The 21011-nt window shown below is 37.1% G+C and overlaps 1 protein-coding gene across 2 annotated transcripts in view; it reads left to right on the top strand.

The window, feature by feature from the left end:
* Positions 1-20123, top strand: part of LOC139116797 (protein disulfide-isomerase 1-like) — a 35178-nt gene extending 15055 nt beyond the window's left edge. The window contains exons 4-8 of one of the 2 annotated variants that reach the window (XM_070679460.1): positions 2012-2074; positions 3452-3547; positions 8512-8658; positions 11796-11985; positions 16730-20123. In XM_070679460.1, coding sequence (XP_070535561.1) covers positions 2012-2074; positions 3452-3547; positions 8512-8658; positions 11796-11985; positions 16730-16867 — 634 coding nt within the window. In that variant the 3' untranslated portion in view covers positions 16868-20123. Of the gene's footprint in view, positions 1-2011; positions 2075-3451; positions 3548-8128; positions 8255-8511; positions 8659-11795; positions 11986-16729 lie in introns of both variants that reach the window. The other variant, XM_070679461.1, reaches the window with a different exon arrangement.
* The last annotated feature ends 888 nt before the right edge of the window (positions 20124-21011 follow it).

Here is a 21011-nt window from a genome sequence, read left to right as displayed (position 1 = left end):
AAGAATTTCATTTAGATGAAAGAAGATAAGGATGTTGAGAATTTTGGTTACAGCTAGAAAAGTAAAAGTACAGGCAGTTACAAGTAGTGTGTGAGCATGTTAAGTTTGTGCAAAATGTCCTGAATTTTTACTAAACTAATTATTTTCACAGCCGGCAAATTTTAGCTGACACCCAGTTGTTTTTGCCAATACTGCTGGTGTTTTTCTACATCCCTGATTAATGTTGCTTTCATAAGTAGTAATTGATATCACCAAAGCCCAATTTGTGGCAGAATTGGTGCATATTTTTTAAACTAAATGTTTTAAGGTTTAACTATCACTTCTTCTAGTTTTAAGCTAATTTTTTGAGCAACATTAGCTAACAGCAAACACATTACAAATATCATTTGCGGCTTGCTTAGCATTGTCAAAATTTCAGGCTTCAAGCTTTTTTATATTAGAGTTATAACTGTAAATTTCAAAAGTTTAAGGAGAGACTCAGAGAGGAAAAATGTTGACTTTAGACAAACAATGCACAGTGCAGCTAGACAAATTTCCAAAGTTTTATAAATCACTTCAAAAGATAGAAGACAATTATTCTTTGCATTGATACATTATTACTTATGCTCTAGACCAATCAGAATAAGTGTTTCATAGGCTGGTGTTGAAGTTTGTAAAGTTGTTATATAGAACATTTCAGTATCTTTAAATTTCTCTAATTAATTAATTATCATTCCAGTGAAGACATTGCAAAACTTAAATGTCATTCAGTGTCAATAGGGTGCAGATAGAGACTATCAGGTTTCTGGAACTTTGCGGTCAGGGAAATTGTAGCTGTGTTTTTGGGAGGTTGTTAGATAGAGAATATTAGTTATTGTTTGGCTGACAGAGTCCACATAGAGAATCAAGTTCATTATCAGTAGGATATGGATGGGTAATTTTTCAAAGTCAATAACTATTGTTCTCTTCCACAATATAAATAATTCATTGAAATCAATCATGTGTGCAAAGTGGTACTTCAAAATTTTCTGTTATTGATTCAAATTAACATTTTAAAAGTACACAGCATTTTTTACATACTTTCTACTTATCATAAAGAAAAAAAAGAGTACAGTCTCAATCTGTTTAAAATAACTGCGTGGGCTCCATCCACTTATTCTACTGGTATGTCAAAATGCTCAGACAGTTGAAAGAGATTCCATGTGTTGGTGTAGTCTACTGCCAACATTTTCAATCAAAGATTCAAGTTTTCACATCTCTCTTTTATTTTCATGAGAAACACCGCGTTAGATTTTACTAAAAGCAAATAAACCCTTTGAGCACCAAAGTCAATTTTTGTCACTTTTACAAAATATACCCCAATCAATTTTTTTCTGATTTTTTCAAAAATTTTGACAAAAAATTGTAGCCAGTGAAATGTTATATCCATTTGATCAAAAATTATAAAAAAACTTACAAAAAAATTCATGAAAATTAGTAAAATGTTGCACTTAAACTCAAAGTGTTAAAGGTACGGGAATCGATCCGTGGGATCGAGTTTGTTGTAGCCTGTAAGAGGATTTTGAAGGTGTCATAGCCTTTTGTTTTCCATTGAAATTGTAATCTAGCAGGTAAATTTCCTGGCAAGACAATCTGGCGCCTGAACCATGCCTTTAAGGTTGTCTTGTACTTTAATTAGTGTTATTTCCAGACAATCAAAGGGTCTATTAAATGTCAGTATGTGGGTCGTGTAATTGCACATTTCTATCCATGTCACAATAAGCTAGATTTACGACAAGCTCATTTCAGACATAGGAGTGTTCCAGCCCTCAGGGATTTGAAAACCTCACTTGACCGATAAAAGACATCAAAATATTCATTATGGGAGATGAAGTTTTGAAATATGCAATAGGGATATATCAACAGCAGACTAAAGATCTCTTAACACAGGTCTCTGGATACCCAAATAAATTTTCAAGTTTTCCCTGTAAGTGTAGAGCTTTATGTATTATATAGTATTTCAATTCAATATTATGTTTATTTTGTTTTTCAGCCAAGACCCTGAACAGATTGAGAGTATGATGTTGATTCCAACAATTGAAGCGGCATCTTCAGTGTAAGTTCTTACATTTCATGGCTTGTTCATTTTTGAACTGCATAATAAAGTGTCAGCCCCTCTGAATTGAATAAACCAGGTACACAGACATCTGGTAGTATACCCTGTGCATAGTGTGGATCCATATGCCCTCTTTGTGTGAGCGGATGAAATTACAACATTAATTTTATGCTGGTTTCAGTAGCCAACTGCTGTATAACAGGGCTTTATTTATAAGCGTTGACCTCGTCACCTGTTATGACCTTTGTACACCCATTCCAGGTGCTTGTTTCATGACCTCTTGACCCCGTGCCGTCTGAAATATGCCTGCAGGCTGGCTGACTCAACAGAGATATATTTCTGCTTATGTTGATCCTTTAGAACTACTGAACCCGGGGTTAAATCAACCCAATATTGAAACAAAAGCCGATGTGGTGTGTTTTTATCTTTTGCAAACTTCTTTCCCTCCTGTGTAACTGGGACTAGTATACTAGTCACAACCTGTAGTGACTTAAATTTACCATGGCCAAAAGAGATTTGTTTGGTTTAATTGTAGACAGTAGGCCAAACCAGATGTCTATGTGTTTAGAGTAGATTTATCCAAGATGTCGTATATTCATAAATGGAATGACATGTTCTCATTGAACTTTTTATGACAGAGACTCCCAAATCTGTGTCAATTTGTTTTTTTGCGGGACATATTTTCAGCAAGGTTTAATATTGCGTTGTCTTACTTTCGATTGAGGTGTAATATAGTTTGAAATGTCATCTCCAGAATCACAAAATATTGTCTGAAGTAAAAAATTGCTTTGCCAGAGAGGTAGTACAACTGTAATTACAAATGAATTGGTCAAACTAGGTAGTATGATGTCATATCTAGGATGTGTTTTTCTATCAATGTTAAACGTAGTACAGCTGATAGAAATCAATGCTGACAAAGTGAAAGTGAAAATCCCTCCATAAGATATAAGAGCCGCTGTCAGTCACAATGCAGTGTATTGAGTCCCTCAGCCAGGCGATTATGTTGAATCTTACTTAACCCTTACACCCCCATTTCCCTGTATACAGGTCCAACTTTACCATAGAAAACAATGGATTTGGGACAAACCATGGTGGTGAAAGGGTTAAAGCAGCAGTCCGCTATTCCTGCGTCTTGCATTAGTGGTTGTTGACTGTTTAGTGATTTTTTAGTCCTTTGTTCTCCTCTGAAAGTTGCCTGCAATTAATAAATTTGTTCAGAGATGAAGCTGATACACAAACCTGCCCCTTTAAGCGTAGCATTATTCCTGTGTTTCAAAGCTGTGCCACATTGAGTATGTGATGTATCATGTAATGTGAAATGACTGCCTGTGTTGACAAACAAGAATCATACTATTGTCATTTTATTTCAAAATTCAGGCTGAAAGGTAGAATCAATGTAGCTGTTGTGGATACCACTTCCAGTCCAGGATTGGTGGAAAGATTTTCTATTGAGGAGACACCTATTGTGTATCTGTGAGTAGCCAGTAAAAAAATATGTCTAATTCAAATGAGGCACATGCAACAGACACATAGGCATGCAGTGTATCGCAAACTTTGCTGTGTAATTTAAATATTGCCAGATCGTACTGTAGTAAGAATCTGAAACAAAACTTGAAAAATTATCATTTTATCAGTGGCAGGAAATTTTTTCACAAAAAGTGTTTTTCATCAGTATTTACCTGTGGAATGTTTATTCTTCGTGATCTATTCAGATATAAATTTAGATTTTTTCATGTTGTAGATCAAACACAGTTATTTCTGAGATGGCCATAATGCTGATGCCAAAAGAGTCATTACACAAACCACTTATGTATATCCTGCCATTGGTACATACCGGTATATGACATCAAAACAAGAGATTGAAAGATGTAATTCGGGGGGGGGGGGGGGGGGGGGGGGGGGAACTGCAAATGATAGTCTTGCTGGAACTGTAGGAGTTTCTGCCTGACTACCGTCATGATAGTTAGTGTATGTATGTATGTATGTATGTATGTATGTATGTACATGTATGTATGTATGTATGTATGTATTATCTGTGTGAGTGTCTGTGTGTATGTAAGTGTGTATGCATCTATGTGAGTGTCTGTGTGAATGTATGTGTGTATGTGTGTATCAATGTGTTTGTATCTATGTGTGTATCTATGTGAGTGTCTGTATGTGTGTATCTATGTGAGTGTCTGTGTGTATGAATGTGTCTATGTACGTATTTTTGCACACAGTGTAACATACTTTATCATATCCAACAAAACCCTCGATTCAGTTACAATGGCTATAAGTAGACAAAGGCAATCTGTGTGCTATCAGGGGAATACCAGATAGAGATCACTTCTTTCTCTAATAGTGCAGTTCTCTCTCACAGTATTGCATGGCCTGTGGTCTCACTTCCGCAGTAGAAATCAAGTATGAAATATAATGCATTTTAATCTTATCTGTATCACAAACCTCACTTTCCAATATTTTGGGTGAGATCTTACTGCCGTCCTAAATTTAGAAAAGAGTTCTTAGCCCCTGAACAAGAATGCTGTATTTTTACTGTAATTCAAACAAATTTTCAAATGAGAACCAGTCTCATTAAATTTGCATGTCAATAGGATTAATGTGAGTGTTTACTGTAACTATGGAACAGGGATATGGGTTTTGTCCCTCATTAGCACAGGCGACCCATTAAGTATTACTGAGTTTTTCACAGTTTTCTCTATCATTTTCTCTTCTTTCTTCATGCTCTGAATGATCGGATAAATAAAATAAATGGTTATATAACCTAACCTAGCCTCTGTGACTCTTTATTTAATTTACACTCCATTACAAGGACGTATATCTCTCATACACACATGTTGTGATTAATTCGTCAACACAACTAATTATGCTAATCCGTGGACTTATCAGAGGTTAGTCAACATCGGAAAGATAGTGATGTTAATGAAAAAGGGGAAGGTATGAAGATCTTGGGAAATGTGTCTCGAGGACGTCCGTAAACCTAGTGGACGCTTATATATTCATGATATGCGCAAACAAACACTGCTCATTATTCAAAAATAAACGGGAAGTTAGATCGAAAGGAACGCTGGAAACGCGCATGCTTTTCGTTGCCAAGCGCCAAATTCTAACATAACTAAGCAGACATGGTCCTGCTCCATGTAACAAATGCCACCCAGAAAGTATCGACCGACCAAGCAGAAAAAGATCGCCGGAGTGGCCGTTTCATGAGTTTTTCAACAAAATTATATAGATGTATGTTTCACGTCGTCGTTTTCTGGGAGTGTATATACCAAGTATAATTTACAAACCGCGTCGTGATTCAAGGCACAATGGTGACACATTAGCAGCAGCACGACAATTTTGGCCAGCACTGTGAATTTTTAAACCAGTCACCTTCATTTCTCTGCACTCGCTATTAACTCCATGTCTGCCGGTAACATATCGTTATTTTCTGTCTCAAAGTACGTACCAGCAACAGGCCTTGACGTCAAAGTCGGTTGTTTTCTGGTATACGGTAGCAACCAAGCTCATGACTAGAATGACTCTACGGTGTCAAAGATTTAATCTCGCCGGTTACTTTTTTCGCCTAATAAAAGAGAGTTCGTCGCTACATGGAGCTAGTTTCTAGCTCCATGGTCGCTACTATTCTAAGGAATTCATCGATTTTCAACTTGAATCGCGCCTTATGCTGTTAGTGCACAAAATTTCCGAAAGAAGCGGCGCACGGGCTATAAAACTTCGTTTGTACTGTTAGGCTAGCTTTGGGTCCATAGCTGTGGTGTTTTCGGACGGGATTTCTGCCTTTAACGGCTGGTTTTGATTTTAACGTCACCACCACAGCCATTGGAACGTCCATGCTGCCCGACAGCACGCTTGTCGCAACTTTGTCGATATTTCGAAAATTTTCCACCCAAATTGCCAACACTACCAGAAATCCGCTCAAAAATCACCAAACTATCGCCGTTTTTCCAGCTTTTTCCGACATGACTACTCGCAGACCGTTCTTTTTCTGGCGTACAAGCAATTGACGAGGCTCAGTGCAGCCCGGCACTAAAGTCACCTGAGCGGTGACCTCGCAACATCGAAACACAAACTGACATCACCGATGATGTCGGCCACTACTTTAAGAAGCCTGTGAGAATTTTTACCAGCACTATTAATTTTGTAAACCAGTCACCGTCATTTCTATTTACTCGCTATCATCTCCATATCTGCCGGTAACATATCGTTATGGAGAAGTTTAGTTACACGTAATTCAGCTGATCAGTGATAACCATACGTCGCGTACGTGTAGAACATACGTTAGGAACGGTAAACAACACCTCTACACATACAAAATGTAGTCATAATTACGTGTAGTATTTTTTAGATATTCTTGATGATTTCCGCGAATTTAGACAAGAAACCTTGTAAACTATCATGGAAAACATCTTTGATATCATAATATTTCGTAGAATTTGCACCAGCGCAAGAAGAACTTGCTATATGATTTCCTTACATGAACGAAATGTTGTTGTCTCATTCCACTTGTTATCTGACGCCGCCTGGCCCCAAAGAGTTCTCCAAACCATATAAAAAAGCTGTATCAAAGAAAATCGGCTGATTTAATTCGAGGATACGAGCTAGAATATTCCTCATATAAAAATTAATGTTTCTTAAAACTTAAACGAATTTCCAATGTTTGTGAGAAAAAATGCAGCAAAATTATCGAGAACGCACAGCTTAACTGAAAGGCAGACCACCGTCCCTCCACCCACGGACGGTGGGCAGACAAAACCTTAGCAACACCACCCGATTGAGAGAACCACGCTTAACCACACGAACTTTGACCCTAGTCAAAATCAGACTTGTCCCTGGGAAATATGTTTACAAGTTTGCCCACATATAAACAACGTAAAGGTCAAAGGTTTCAACTTCCGACTTCCTGCTTTACGGACGTCCTCATGCCATGAGCTGCAGGCAAGGCACTGGTAGGGTTTGCACTGTTCGCGACCATATACACGCTTGAAATAGAGTAGCTGGCTTTCCTCGGCCATCGAAATACATTGGCTGCAGTAGATTTTGGATAAATGGTCATGACTGGCCGCAATTTGGTAATTTCTGGACACATTTCAGGAGAGCTTCTTACCTTCCCGTTTTAGTAACCATTCCTATCTTTCGCGATGTTGACCTAACCCGTAAAATCCCTGATAAGTCCACGGATTAGCATAATTAGTTGTGTTGACTAATTAATCACAACATGTGTGTATGAGAGATATACGTCCTTGTAATGGAGTGTAAAATAAATAAAGAGTCACAGAGGCTAGGTTAGGTTATATAAACCATTTATTTTATTTATTCCGATCATTCAGAGCATGAAGAAAGAAGAGAAAATGATAGAGAAAACTGTGAAAAACTCAGTAATACTTAATGGGTCGCCTGTGTCATTAGTGGAAACAAGTGGTTCAGATCAAATTAGTTGTCTCCCCAGCAACACAAAGAAATGCAGCCTTCGTAAAAATAAGAATTGTGTGTCACTATGGCGTTGGCAAGACTCTTCCTGTTATGAAGAGTGATTTCAAACGAGGCCACAAAATTATATACACTCAGAAGTGTTATTACCAAAGTAAGGAAAACAGTAGTATCTTTCAATTCTGAGTTCATCAGATTTGCATGATTGCAAAATTCTAAAACGTCTCTGTTGTATATGTTAAGTTTTCTCCAATTCAAACATAATTATGGCACATCTATTTTGAATCTAAAAAAGATAGGTTTTAAAAGTGTTGTCAAATGACATCTTCAAATTTGCAAGGATTTTGTGGAGCCAATGTGTGCTTCCGTCCTCTGATATAACAGGCATCCAGTAGTTGAAATGATATCAAATGCAACTTTATAAAAGTACTGTAGTCACAGTCATACCGGTAGAACATAATACACTTTCAGTTTATCTTCCAGAGTTACTCTTGCCTGATATTCCATGCACATTGGTGTTGGTGTTCATACTAGCATGATTATTTGGGAATATTTTTAATTGTCTGACATGTAATGCATGATGTCTCTCTTGTTCCCGGCTTTCTCTCTTATTTTCCATTCCAGTTTCCGCCTTGGCAACATGTATTCTTTCAATCTGCCGGGAACCGACGTACCTTCCTTTGTGTCCTTTGCCACTGGCTGGTATAAGAATTCTAGAGCCGTGCGAGTTCCTGTCCCTAAATCTCCATTGTAAGTTGCGTTTAGGTAAGCTACATTGTAACTGGAGGGTGGATAAATCTCAATGCCCAGATGTAGATTTGAAAATCAAAAAATCTCTGACTTTATCAAATGCAACTTCAAAGAGTCATTATTTAAAAGCAGTTTCATGGTTCTATATTTAACATGCCAATTTCTCTCAGCAGTTCTACATCTGGCATTAGAATATTCACCCTCCACTTCTCAGAGTCTTGGTTGAGATTTGTTGAAACCTGACATTGTGATTTCAGTCTGAAGGAAGCCACCGGTGAGTGGGTGGGATTTGAAGAGGAGGTCACCTTGGATTCAATCCTGGCTTTCCTTGGTGAAGAGGAAGAAACCAAGGAAGAGACAGTCGATGGCGCCAAAGAGAAACTGAAAAAAACTAAGGAGAAACTGTAAGAGAGGTTTCCTTGTAAAGGTTGCAATCTCCAGATTGTAGGACAGATTTAAAGTATGAAAGATTGCAGATTGTCTGTAGGGCATATTAAGTGTGAAATTTTAAGTTGATCCATAAGCTACATTGGTGGAGCAACCAAAGTACATCTTGGGGGGATGTGAGTTGAACTCTTGTATGGTTGCTCTGTCTTTTCCCATTTAACTGATGTGCTTCCAGAATTGTCTGAACGGAGATAAGAGTAAACTTTAACATCACATTCAGGGTAATGTATTGTACTAAAATGATCATCATAGTTGTGACAATGTTAAATTGTTATGAGGTTATAAGTAGGAGGCAACACTACTAAGACTTGTACCCTAATCTTATTATGCTACTATCCAACACCCATCCTTCTTCAAGGCCCAAAAGAATGAATATGTGAAATGAAGACAGAATGTGCAAATGGACTATGCTCAAATTAAGCTTCTGCAGCATTGCTTGGAGACAGCTTTTTCTCAATGATATATTTATCAGCTTTGTGTACACATTCAAGTATTGTTTCATGATGAAAAAATTTGTATAAAGATTTCAGTCTCATTTGGCAATTGATTGAATGACAAAAATCTGATTGTCCTTAAAAGTATCGCGTTGTTAATGTCTACATCATGAAATATTTTGAGATGGCATCATTTGATGATGTGGAGATTTAAATCATTCCTCAATCAAAAATATTGGGTGAAATGTGGATGCCAAACAATCGTTTTTCCAGTAATTGATGACTTTCCAGTAATGAACAAACCAGAAATTAACCCTTTGAGCGCTCCAATTTTTCCCACCAAAATTTTAGTGCAACATTTTACCAATTTTTATGAATTTTTCTGGAATTTTTTTGATAAATTAGGAACAAATGAACATCACATTTCATCAGGTAAAGTTTTTTTGTCAAAAGTTTGGTACAACTCTGAGAAAAATTGTCTGGGTTTTATTTTTATAAGGATAACAAAAATTGACTTTGGCGCTCAAAGGGTTGACTGTTTATGAAAACTGAGCCAGTAAATGGCTATTATGAGAGAAAGTATTCTATGCAATGACAGTGTTACAGCATTTGTCAGATATCATTTCCCACCAATTATCAAATAACAAGAAGTTGATAACCCTGAAAAGTACTGTGTCCCTCACACCATATCTATTTTTTGAAAGATTATGAGATGATCTTTTATCAGTGAAAAAAGGGATCTGAGCTAGTCTGGTCTTTGGAAGCATCTAGTGAAATAATATTTAGTTGGCCAACCATGGTTTCAATAGAAGGACAAACAACAGAGAAATTTGCGCCATGGGACAGTTTCATTAATTTTGTCATGGAAATGTTTTATGTCAAAAAAAAAGACACCATCCTTAAAATTGGTAAAGATGGTGCATTTGTCTAACACTAAATCTAAAGACAATATGGATACTTAATCATGTATATTTAATCTGTAATTCAATAGCAGCTCAAAATAAAGTATACAACTTTTGATCATATTGGTGAGAGAATATTGTGGAATCTGACAAAGTAAATAAACTTAATTGACAAAAATGACAGTTCTACCGCCGCATTTCTATGAAGTAACACTCTAAAAAGCCGCAGTTTGTAAGTCAAACAAGCCTCAACCTTTACTATCAAAGTAAGACTTCAAAGGAAAGTGAAAATGACATAGCTGTAAGCTGAACTGTTATGTTCCATTGAGAGCTTCATGGTATTGATCTGTATCAGCAAAATGACTTTGGATGATATATGTGGTCAGTTGTGCGAATGATTTGATGTCCAATACTGATTGAAATCACTTCAAAGCACAATGCATTTACTTATCATTGGCACTGAACAAGTATGTACTATGGCTTGTCTAGGTGCTTTCATAAATATTGAAGTTTAAAATTTCACTGAAGCATTTTAAAGCAGTAACTGGAAGATGTATGTATAGACAGTAGACATACAGGGAGATTGTTTAGCTTCTTCACAGCAGTTAATGGTATGTAAATCTTACAATATCATTGAAACATAACTAGGTTAAGAAGGGTAGTTTGTCAATAGCGCATGTCCCAATTTTTTATAAACTATTATTTTACCCAAGTACACCAGCATCTACATACCTGAGTCACTAGGCTTGATCTGAATGAAATTCAAAAATGTTGTGTTTGCTTCTCATGAAAATCACCATCCAACTCTTTTCAACCTTAATATCTGATTTCTTGCACATCTTCTATCAATTATTTATGGGTAGTTGGCTAGATCAACTGTAAAGTATATGTCCATTATTTGCATCATTAAAGCGTAAAGTGAACATCTTTCAAGACATTTTATCTGATATCTTGGTAGATGCATTGTTGCCATCCACTCCGTAGTGTGCACATGATTTCATTGGACTCGCATTCATAAAGCAAAAGCGTAACAGGGCTGAGGGCAGATTGTGTACATGTACATACATCAGTCTTACAATGCATCACCATTCTGGGGCATACATTGTTTGAGATATAGATACCCTGGACAGTGTTCCCGCTAAGGCTTATTTGCGCGCTAATTGCGCAGTGTCTCCGACTGCTCTCGCAGTGAAATTTCATGTTTTGCGCAACTTTAGTCTCAGTCATTTCAATAGGTATTAGTTTTGGAAACGATAACTCAGGGCAAAATGTGCGATCTCAGCGTAGATTTTACTTCCGCGTTTCGAGTTTAGCACCCGTTGGCGGCACAGTTGCCACCAACATTAATTGTACGTTGTGACGTACCTCAATAAATTAGCATATACATGAACGGACCTAGCTGTGAGGCAATCAGGCGTATCTCAAGTCGCGCACCCTCTCGAAACCTTAGAGGGAACATCTGACCCTGGACCAGACAGACAACTACCATGGAGAAGATTCTTCATGCTACTTTGTAGATACGAAATAAAATTTTGACAGTTAAATTAGCGTACCTTAAGAACACTGGGTCCAATTTTCCTTTTGGAAATAAAAGTATTCTTTGGGCCCTGCCATGTTTTTACGAAGAAAGTAGATACCCTTACTATGTTTATCTCTGAAATTGATCTGCACAGGCCCACAGTTCTTCAGTCTTGCTGTAAAAAATTAAATATATTATCATTATTCAGTCCATAACTTTGTTTCTGTTTTGACTTTCAGTGACAAATTGGCCGAGAAAGTGGCTGACGGTGCCAAGAAGTTTGCCAGTGAGGCCAAGGAAAAGCTGAGCGAGGGCGCTAAGAAGGCAAAGGATAAAATCAAGGAGCAGGCAGCGAAAGCTAGCGCCACCTTGAAAGAGGGCGCTGCTAAGGCCAGAGAGAAGTTAAAGGAAGGAGCAAGGAAAGCAAGGGTAAATAACAGTTTGATGATTTTCTTGTTTCATGAAATTTGCAGTGTTGTTTACAGTTAACGCTGTCATCTTCTGGTTGTATATTGGCTGTTAGTCATTAATTAATGCATGTACAGGGCTTGACAATTCCTATCGCCCGACGCCCGGGACAAGTGAAATTTACGTTCGGGCAAGTCAAAAATAAAATCTGGTCGCCCGCAGGACAAGTTGTTTCAAGTTGTTTATACAACTTCTGGCGTAATCAACGCGAACTTAAGTTGCGGTTTGTGCACGTGTTGCCAGATTTGCGTTGTGGTTCACACAAATAAATGTCAATCACTGACTTTTTTAGATACAATTGTGACGTTCTTCTGAGATTCACTGCCGACTCACACAGTGTTGCAATTTTTCGATGATCGACATGAAATTGTTTCATCATCCAATCAAAAAATTCGCTTAAAATTTGGCGTAAACAGCATTTCTTTGTTGCATGCTGACTGCTCCGCCCCAACAATATTGCTTATCAGTGATCGACCGTGCATTACTTTAAAATCATTTATGCAGCCTCGCGAGGTAGACAGATAGTTGGCAGATAGTTTGTGGAGTGATCGCTGTAAATATGAGTATTTTACGGTAATATTTCCACTAACGCAAACAAGGCATTGTGCATTTTCGCGAGCCAGAGCGTAATTTCCGCTCCGCAGACCTACGCAAAAATAAAGCAAAGCTGTTGCGTAGAGAGGTGCGTAGTTTACGACAATGGGCATTGTGTAACTCTGAGAAACGACGTTGTGATGATTTACAACGGCGCCAGCGCCAGCGTGAGTGGGATCGTCTGGGAATCTACGACTCGATGTGATGATTAGAACAATGTTTCTGACAAAAGATCTAAACATAAGCGTTATGATGAGGAAAAACGCCGTAGATGTTATCTCCCGAAATGGAAAGCACAGTGGCCTTGGTTGAAATATGACAGTTCCAAACTGTTCTGTATGTCGTGTCTCAAATACCCCACCATTGCCAAACCAAGCAAAATGCTTTTCTTGACGGATGCGACATGTTTCGCGTTGAATCGATAAGGTCTCACGAGTTTTACAGTAATAGTCAACCGCATTTGGACTGTTTGGCGCATCACAGATGAGATCGTGTAGGGAAAATGATTGTGGAAATTTTGTAGGTCCCATGATCCCGATACGGTTTCACTTGCCAACACCCTGGTCGCATGCACTCGCAACGCGTAAACCAAATGAAGACGACCAGCGACAGAAAACTGACCAATCTTTTTACGATGGCATTTATGCTTGCCAACACGGGAAGCCGATGTATTATATGTACCTTCAATGTTAGCCCTGCGTACAGGTCTGTGTGTTCCCGGCGTTATACGGCCTCTCTCGGTGGAGGCCGTATAACGCCGGGAACACACAGACCGTACGCATGGCTACTTCAATGACTCAATGTGAACTTTTGAGAAAAATCTGTGTCAATATCGGCGAAAATTACCAAAATAAGAAAGCCCTGAAAGCCGCTACGGAATTCGTGGCAAGTATTTTGGTCCTGATTATTACAAATGGAGGACAAGTAAAATTTTGTGAGGACAAGTGAAATTGAAAATCCACTTGTCCGACGGACAAGTGAACTGGAAAAAAATTGTCAAGCCCTGATGTAAAACATGTCAATCACACAGAGGGGATGAGGAAGTGTGGGGATCTAAAAGCCAGGATTTGTACAATAGTGGTTTGCTGCTAGTCCAGAAAGTCAATTAAAAAACCCTAAATTCCTGTGAGATGGGTCAACATTTAAGTTGTATAAAGTAAATAAGTATTTGTTAGTTCAATTGAAACTACTGAATACAAAATTGAGTTCATGTTAATTTTATTTTTTTTTATAATTGATTTTTATGCACAGAAAACTACACCTCTCTAGACAGAGATATTGCAGTTCCCTTGTTTGCATGTTTCAATTTTCTTAATTGATTTTTATATACAGTAGAAGTTGAATGTGTTATCAGGTCTGTAAGATTATGAAAGTAATTCAAAGTCCTTGAATTTTAAAAGCCTCCTGGAAGGTCCTGGAAAAATCCCTGAAAATGAAATTGAGTCCTGGAAAATCTGGGAAAATTGATAATCCACTCACAATGACCATGAATGACAAGATGATCAGTTGTGATAAAAATGATAGGTAAAATAAAATCTAAAAAATGATACATTTTAACATTGTTCTTTGGACCTCACAAAGTACTTGAAAATTGCTGAAAAAGTCCTTGAATTTTAAATGACTTTTAGTACATGGACCCTGTGTAATGCTTATAAACTATTTTCTTTTCATGTTGGACTAAAGAAATACCTTAAGGCGATACTAAAGGATTCAAAGCGCGTGTTGGTTGCTATCGCTGGCAACGTTCCAAACGCGCACTTTTGCACGTGCAAAATCTTACCATTCCGTTGTTTTCTGTGGATTTTCGACTCCTGGTATTTTAAAAATGCTCAAAATCTTTGAACTCTCTCAATTATAAACCAATTTAGCTGATTTTTTGTAAGATAATTGAAGTCATAGATGGGAATATAGAGAAGCATGCGTTTCTAAAAATTCTGGGCCGTTTATGAGATATCGCCGTAAAACCCTTTAAAATTTCTCAAAATGACACAGTAGATATTTTCCTGTTCAAAAATCGTTTGTACTTGAACAGATAATCTAATCCATGCTAGGGGCTCTAAACAGGTATCTCATGTGTTACATTCTGAAATTTTGGAAAGTTTGGTGCAGATTTGAGGGAGCTGAAACATTTTAAAATAGAGCTGTGAAAATTTGTATATGTGTGACGTCACTGACCAATCGCACGACAACCTGCGTATTTTGGAATAGTATGGTTCTATAAATCTTTATTATGCAAAGAAAACCATGAAAAATTTGCATTTTGATTGATTTTGGAAATTACCCTTAGCAACCGTTGCTTAGCAATTTGAATCCTTCGGTTTCGCCTTAAGTAACCTTGCCTAAAGGTAGTATGGACCTCAACAGTGAAGGACTTAAACTTTTGCCTAAACTTTGTCAGTGAAACTTTCAACCATTCTCTTGCCAAATCAAGAATAGAAATCAGGGGTCACTTAGTAAAGTTTGGTACTACAGAAGTAAATTACCTAACATTTGAGTGATATTTGAAGTTCAAAATGACTACCATCCTTGTGTTAATTCTATTGGAGAAAATAAAATTTTTGAATTTCAGAAAAGTAAGAAGGTGAAAATTTTTCATACTCCAAGCGCTTTCAAACAAGTCACCACAAGTGATAGATCAGTAAAGAATTGTAAAAATTTGAGAGTCGGAATTTCTGTCCCTGAGGAGTATTTTGAGCGAGTACCCTGATCTCCATAAACTACTTGAACCACAGAATAGGCTTTTAATCTCAAAGTAGCACTGACCGTCACCTGACAAATCTGTTTGTGAAATGTAGATGTAGATTCATAAAAAATCATGTTTCACAACAAGGATATCATTAGAGGTGCAATTTTATCCAGGTTTGAAATATACATAACAGGTGAAATGCATCATTGTAGCCATGAAACTGACAAAAATGTTATTGTGATGTGTTCAGTGATGCTTTTAGTTTGAATAGACCAGATCTGACATTAGATAATGTTGGGGTGATCATAGATTTGATGTCAAGTATTTGACAAATGAGTTTTAAATTTGATGTCAAAAGACACAGTTTCGTTCGCGGATGATTTTCAGTATTTTGTATTTCCACCTTTCCAGTCTGTTTCCATCTTGAGTAGTATCTGCTCCCTTTGTCAGGATATATGTACCTCGTTAGCCTTGTCCCCCATCCTTGATTTTCAGACACGCAAGTGAGCATGTATCGTACATGCTATGCATGTGATCAAAAATCACAGCCTAGTCTGACCTGCACAACTGTTGAGAATTTAGGGGACAATTTATGCAAATGAGTAGAACACATTGATGAATGAGATAACGGCATACACTGATGTGCACTCCGTGACCCATGTCTAATAAATTAAATAATGTTGACAGTAGATGAAAGAAGCAAAATATAACTGACCGTTGTGCTGTTAAAAGTAAGAAAAAACACCATGGTGACAATGTTTTTCCATCGCCCAGTCATGACATCGTCACATTATATGAATATTTAATATGAATAGAATTAATGTCTATTAGACCAGTCTTTAGTATTTTTCAGCAGATTATGCACAAAGTAACTTACATTGAGGAAGAATAACCAAGTAAATACCATAACATGGCCAGTCGAGTACATGGGGTGTGCGTGTGTCTGCATCAATATCAATCATATGTCACTGTTGAGTTATCAACTTCAATACAATTGGAAACACGTACTCTAGTGTGTGTGCTTTGTTTAGTTGTCAAAACTGTATTACTGGTAAGGTAAATCTTGGGCACAGCAACATCTCTGTTTGCTGATTTGCAAAACATACAAACAATTAGTTCTAAACATGTGTTAGTCTTGACCTTCAGACCAACAGGTGTGCTAACCCCGTGTTTGTGAGTGCATCAGTCTTTCAGCTGCCTGTGAGAAATGAGTATTTCCCCAATCTGTCCATGTAGATCTCAATCTGTCCATGTAGATCTGTATTTGCCATCATGTGTATCAACAGTTTTCTCTGCACCCTCTTGTTTTCTATCTGTCAACATGTGTATGTGTGACACTCTCTGAAATTCAGCTTTCTATTTCCAATCATCATCCATTGAAAAGTGGTTTAAATTCTTTAAATTTTGCTACTCAATTTATTGTAGGAACTTTTGCAAGACAAAGACGCTCAAAAGAAGATTGGCATCGGTAGCTCTATCGTCATCGGTGCTGTTGTACTGATTGTTGTCGTTGTCTGTGTCCGACGCAGGAAAAAGAAGCAGCTAAAAGAGAAGACACAGTAGATCACCATCACTTACCCGCCCCCAAAACTCCTGTCAGATGCAGTATTCCTATTGTCTTCTGTGGCCTGAGAGGTCATACCATTTTCAAGTGGGGGTGAGCAGGTCATAAGGAACAGTAATCCATCGCTGACCCTGCCTATATCAGTAACTGGTATGAGATGTGATTGTTGCATGATACAGATAAAATCGTAGAAGTCAGTCAGGGCTGCCCATTTCTCTGTATTGTCAATTTCAACAATCCAGTTGAAACCAAAAGAGGGGTTGCACTGGTAAGTTTCAAATCCGATGAATTTCAGCAACAATCAGCCTGAAATACAAAACCCATCGATGATTTCATCCAACCTTTGGGTCAGCAAATGTTCTTTTCTTCAAAATTAACTTCAACTATGTCTATGCAGGTGTAATACTTTCAAGATTTTATTCCAAACTTCCAAGAAGGGTATTTTTTTTTAATCAATAGAACATTTATTAAACCATGATTTCGCAGAGTTACAAACTCCGATTTCAAATTTGTAGCAAAAATGTACGATGTAGTATTATATCAAATTCAGATATTCCTATCTTTGAAAAGAGAGATTTAATTTTCTAGGTTGTCAGGTGTAGTGTTCAAAAATTTTTGAAAAATAGAAATTCATTTCTAGAATTGTAATTTATGTAAGTCAAAGTTTTAAAAGTTTACAAGGTGTAAATTTCAGTGGTCAGGTGCAATTTTTGCATATGATTATATTACCTTGAAGGCTAGATTGTCTTACTCAAGTTACTGCTTAGTTCTGATATAAAGAATTTCTAAGATAAGTGGACAGTATTTCAAATGTGTCTATTCTTTGATTAGATCACTTGATGACTTTTCAGAAAGATCCATGGGATATCTGGAAATATTTACTGAACTTGAATGTCTTCCAACGTTTTTACAAGTGTCAATATTCCAGTTTAGGTACTTCACGTACACTGGCACATGCATATTCCCATTATTCTGCAATCACGGAAGTAAATGGAAGATACTGTGCATTATGCCATCACATCAGTGTTAGAAATGGAAATTTGGGGAGGGAAGGGGGGGGGGAGAGTGACGATCCGACATCCAGGCAGGTAACTGTGAAAGTTGCCCCACAAGCAAAGTATTACTTGCCCTGTTAATAACATCTTACATCATATAAATGGAATACTTCAACTCTGACTTAAAATCAGTAATTATTACCACCTGTCCATTGCCTAGGTAACAGTCACCTGCCTGATCAAAAATCTGCCTTGGCTAGGCAGGCAGTCTTCTCGCACTCATTGCTGACATATCAACTTTTTAAATTTTTTGGTGCTTGCAAGGGATAAGTGCGCTTTCCTCTGTCATTATTTTAGTCAATTTTGTTCAATAAAACAAGCCATGCATGTTTTTCTGCTTGGTGCAATATTTGCAAACTTCAGTTGAGAAAACCATGCATTGTATGCTCCCAACCATCGAGACTGGCAGAGTAAAGCAATGGTTTCTGGTATGTACCGCCAATTCATACAAAAGACTTTTCAAATTTTATCATTTAGTTCAGCAACATGGCTTGAACCCAGGTCGATCAGTGTTCTTTTCAGCATGGCTTGCCAAGTTGACTAACATGGGTAACATCTAATATTGAACAAAAGATTACTGAAATTTTGTCAAAAGATGGGGCATTTTCCCGCCAACAAAGAGAATAATTTTTGAAATCTAGTTTTTTTTTTCAATATTATTATAAAAGAGATGCTCTATGTTGTATCCAAAGATGTCTAACATTATGAAGAAGAGAAGTATTTTTGGGCGTTCGTTTGTCAGGTTTAGTAAAGATTTAAAGTTACTCCAGGCAAAAAGAGTAAAATTTATCAATTAGAATTGCAGATATTTTGTTTACAGTGAAAATTTGATCATAGCAATATTTGACAGTCTTTATCAAAAGTACATTGGTACTGGTTTGGGTATATAGATATTTTTCAGGGTAAGATTTTGAAGGTTTTGAGAGAAATTATCACACTGAAATATTAATTGTAAGTTTTATGGTGTTTGGCTTTACAGAGTACACATTGTACTATGGTTGTGATATGTATACTTCCATGAATGTGATAAGGAACTGTGTTGTAATTTAGTATCGATGGAAAGTTTTACAGAGAGAAGTTAACTGACAATTGCAAATGTTTTTCTCACTTTTTATTAATTTCCAACTTCAAAATAACATGGTTGAGGCTGAATTTTTGGCAGTTGTTCAAACTGGTAGCCTGCCAAGTTTTGGTATAATTTTTCCCCCCATGAAATGAACTCCACTGGTGGGTTTATCACCAACAAAGGTTTGTAACCATCTGTGATATGGTGTGAGATAATCCTCACCTGAAGAAATATATTATTTGATTCCGACGATCAATCATTTCCCATACAGGGTTTGACCTTTGACCTACTACATGGCTAGACACCAGCATTGTGAGCATATCCATGTGAGCTTATCCATGTTACGTGTAGGCATTCATCGATAATTTATTTCTCATACCTGCACCATGTCAATATGTCCCCATCAATAATGTAATAGATAATAATGAACATTCCACCGTTCAGTAGCCCACCAATACTTAGTTCTATAGGTATCTTAGCATTCTTCAGCTCTGAGAGTATCAATCCATAAATGCTTGAAGTGATTGGAGATAATGTTAAGATATTTTATTGACAAAAAACAGCAAGTAGTGCTGTAGTAATCAAACAAGCGGTGTCCCCAGTAAACTGTCTTTTGTTGAAATGATGTAACATCATGTGCCCGTGGTAAAAATTTAGCTGTTTACAAAACTCAGGTGAGAATATGTGAGTAAAAAATTGTCTATTGAAATGTCGAAAAAACAAGTGAAACTGTATCCGGAAATGTGAAAAAGTCAAAATGTACAGAAGGAATATGTAGCTTGATTTGTGTTCTTTCAAATTTTGTCCAGTTGTACTGTCATCCCAACCAGAGGGATAGCTCGCTTATTGGAAGGGCGTGTTGCCACTTCTGAATTCTGCCATGCTCCCCAGAGGGATGTTAGCTCATTTATTGTAAGTGCCTGCTTCTACTTGTGAAGCCTCGTAACAACCAAACTGAACCTTGCCTGCTGGTGAACACTGTGTATTTGAAGAGATTTCTATCCAGCAAATAAAATCATGTTTCAAATTCGATAAGTTGATACTGGTTTTGACTTTCAAGTTAATATTTATAGATTTTAATTCCTTGTCATGTCTTGTATATGGAGTAATAAAGATTAATTTATTGTGGGCTAATCCAGTGTCAAGTGTTTTCATCATTTCTTATCAAAGTCAAAGACAAATAATAGTGCTGTCCAGTGTTGTATTGCAAGAGCATGAATAATCTTCTCATCGTCCATGCTTGATACAATCGGATATCAAAACCTTTAAACAATCGGCTATTCGCAAACTAAAACTTTGGCACCATGATACAGCATGATGATTGAAAGTGGCTACCGACAAAGTTGTTACATATTATGTTTTGTATGTGGACTGCGATCAGACTTGATTTTTAGTTACTGTAGACTATAGTCTATAGAAGCTATTGGGATGGGTATCCGTCCGGCATCAGTCTGTATATATGTATGTCTGTATGCACGTCCGTTTGTGAGGATGTCCATCCCCTCAAATATTTTGAGAACCACAGTACTTACAGTCTTGATATTTGTGGTGTAGATGCAACATATGATTATGAGAAAGTCTGTTATTTCTTTTGATATTGTTGAAAATATGCAAATTAGCTCTAACAAGCAATTTTTGATAAAAAATCATGATAACCGCTGGTCAGACGACTGTTATATTTAGTATACTGGTCCGTGGGGATGACCATACATATGTTAGATTTGTATGTTCAAATTGTTATGAAATATGGAAATTTGTATTTTTCAGGCAATTACTGTCATTTTTGGTCTAAATGTTTAAAAATCTTTTTCAAAATGCTGGTCGGACAGCTTTGATGTTTGGGATATAGGACCCTAGGGATGCCCAATTTCACTGAGATTTGTTCAAAGTGTGTAGAAAGATGAAATTTGTATTTTTAAGGCAATTTTTGTCACTGATGGTCAAAAATTTCTTTTCACAAAAACCACTTGTCTTATGGCTTTGATATTTGGTATAAAACTTCATAGGGATGATCAAAATATG

The sequence above is a fragment of the Ptychodera flava genome, chromosome 18 (genome assembly GCF_041260155.1).
Source record: "Ptychodera flava strain L36383 chromosome 18, AS_Pfla_20210202, whole genome shotgun sequence".
NCBI classification, from domain to species: Eukaryota; Metazoa; Hemichordata; class Enteropneusta; family Ptychoderidae; genus Ptychodera; species Ptychodera flava.
The sequence above is the reverse complement of the archived record's forward strand: the minus strand, read 5'-3'. Positions and strand labels throughout refer to the sequence as shown.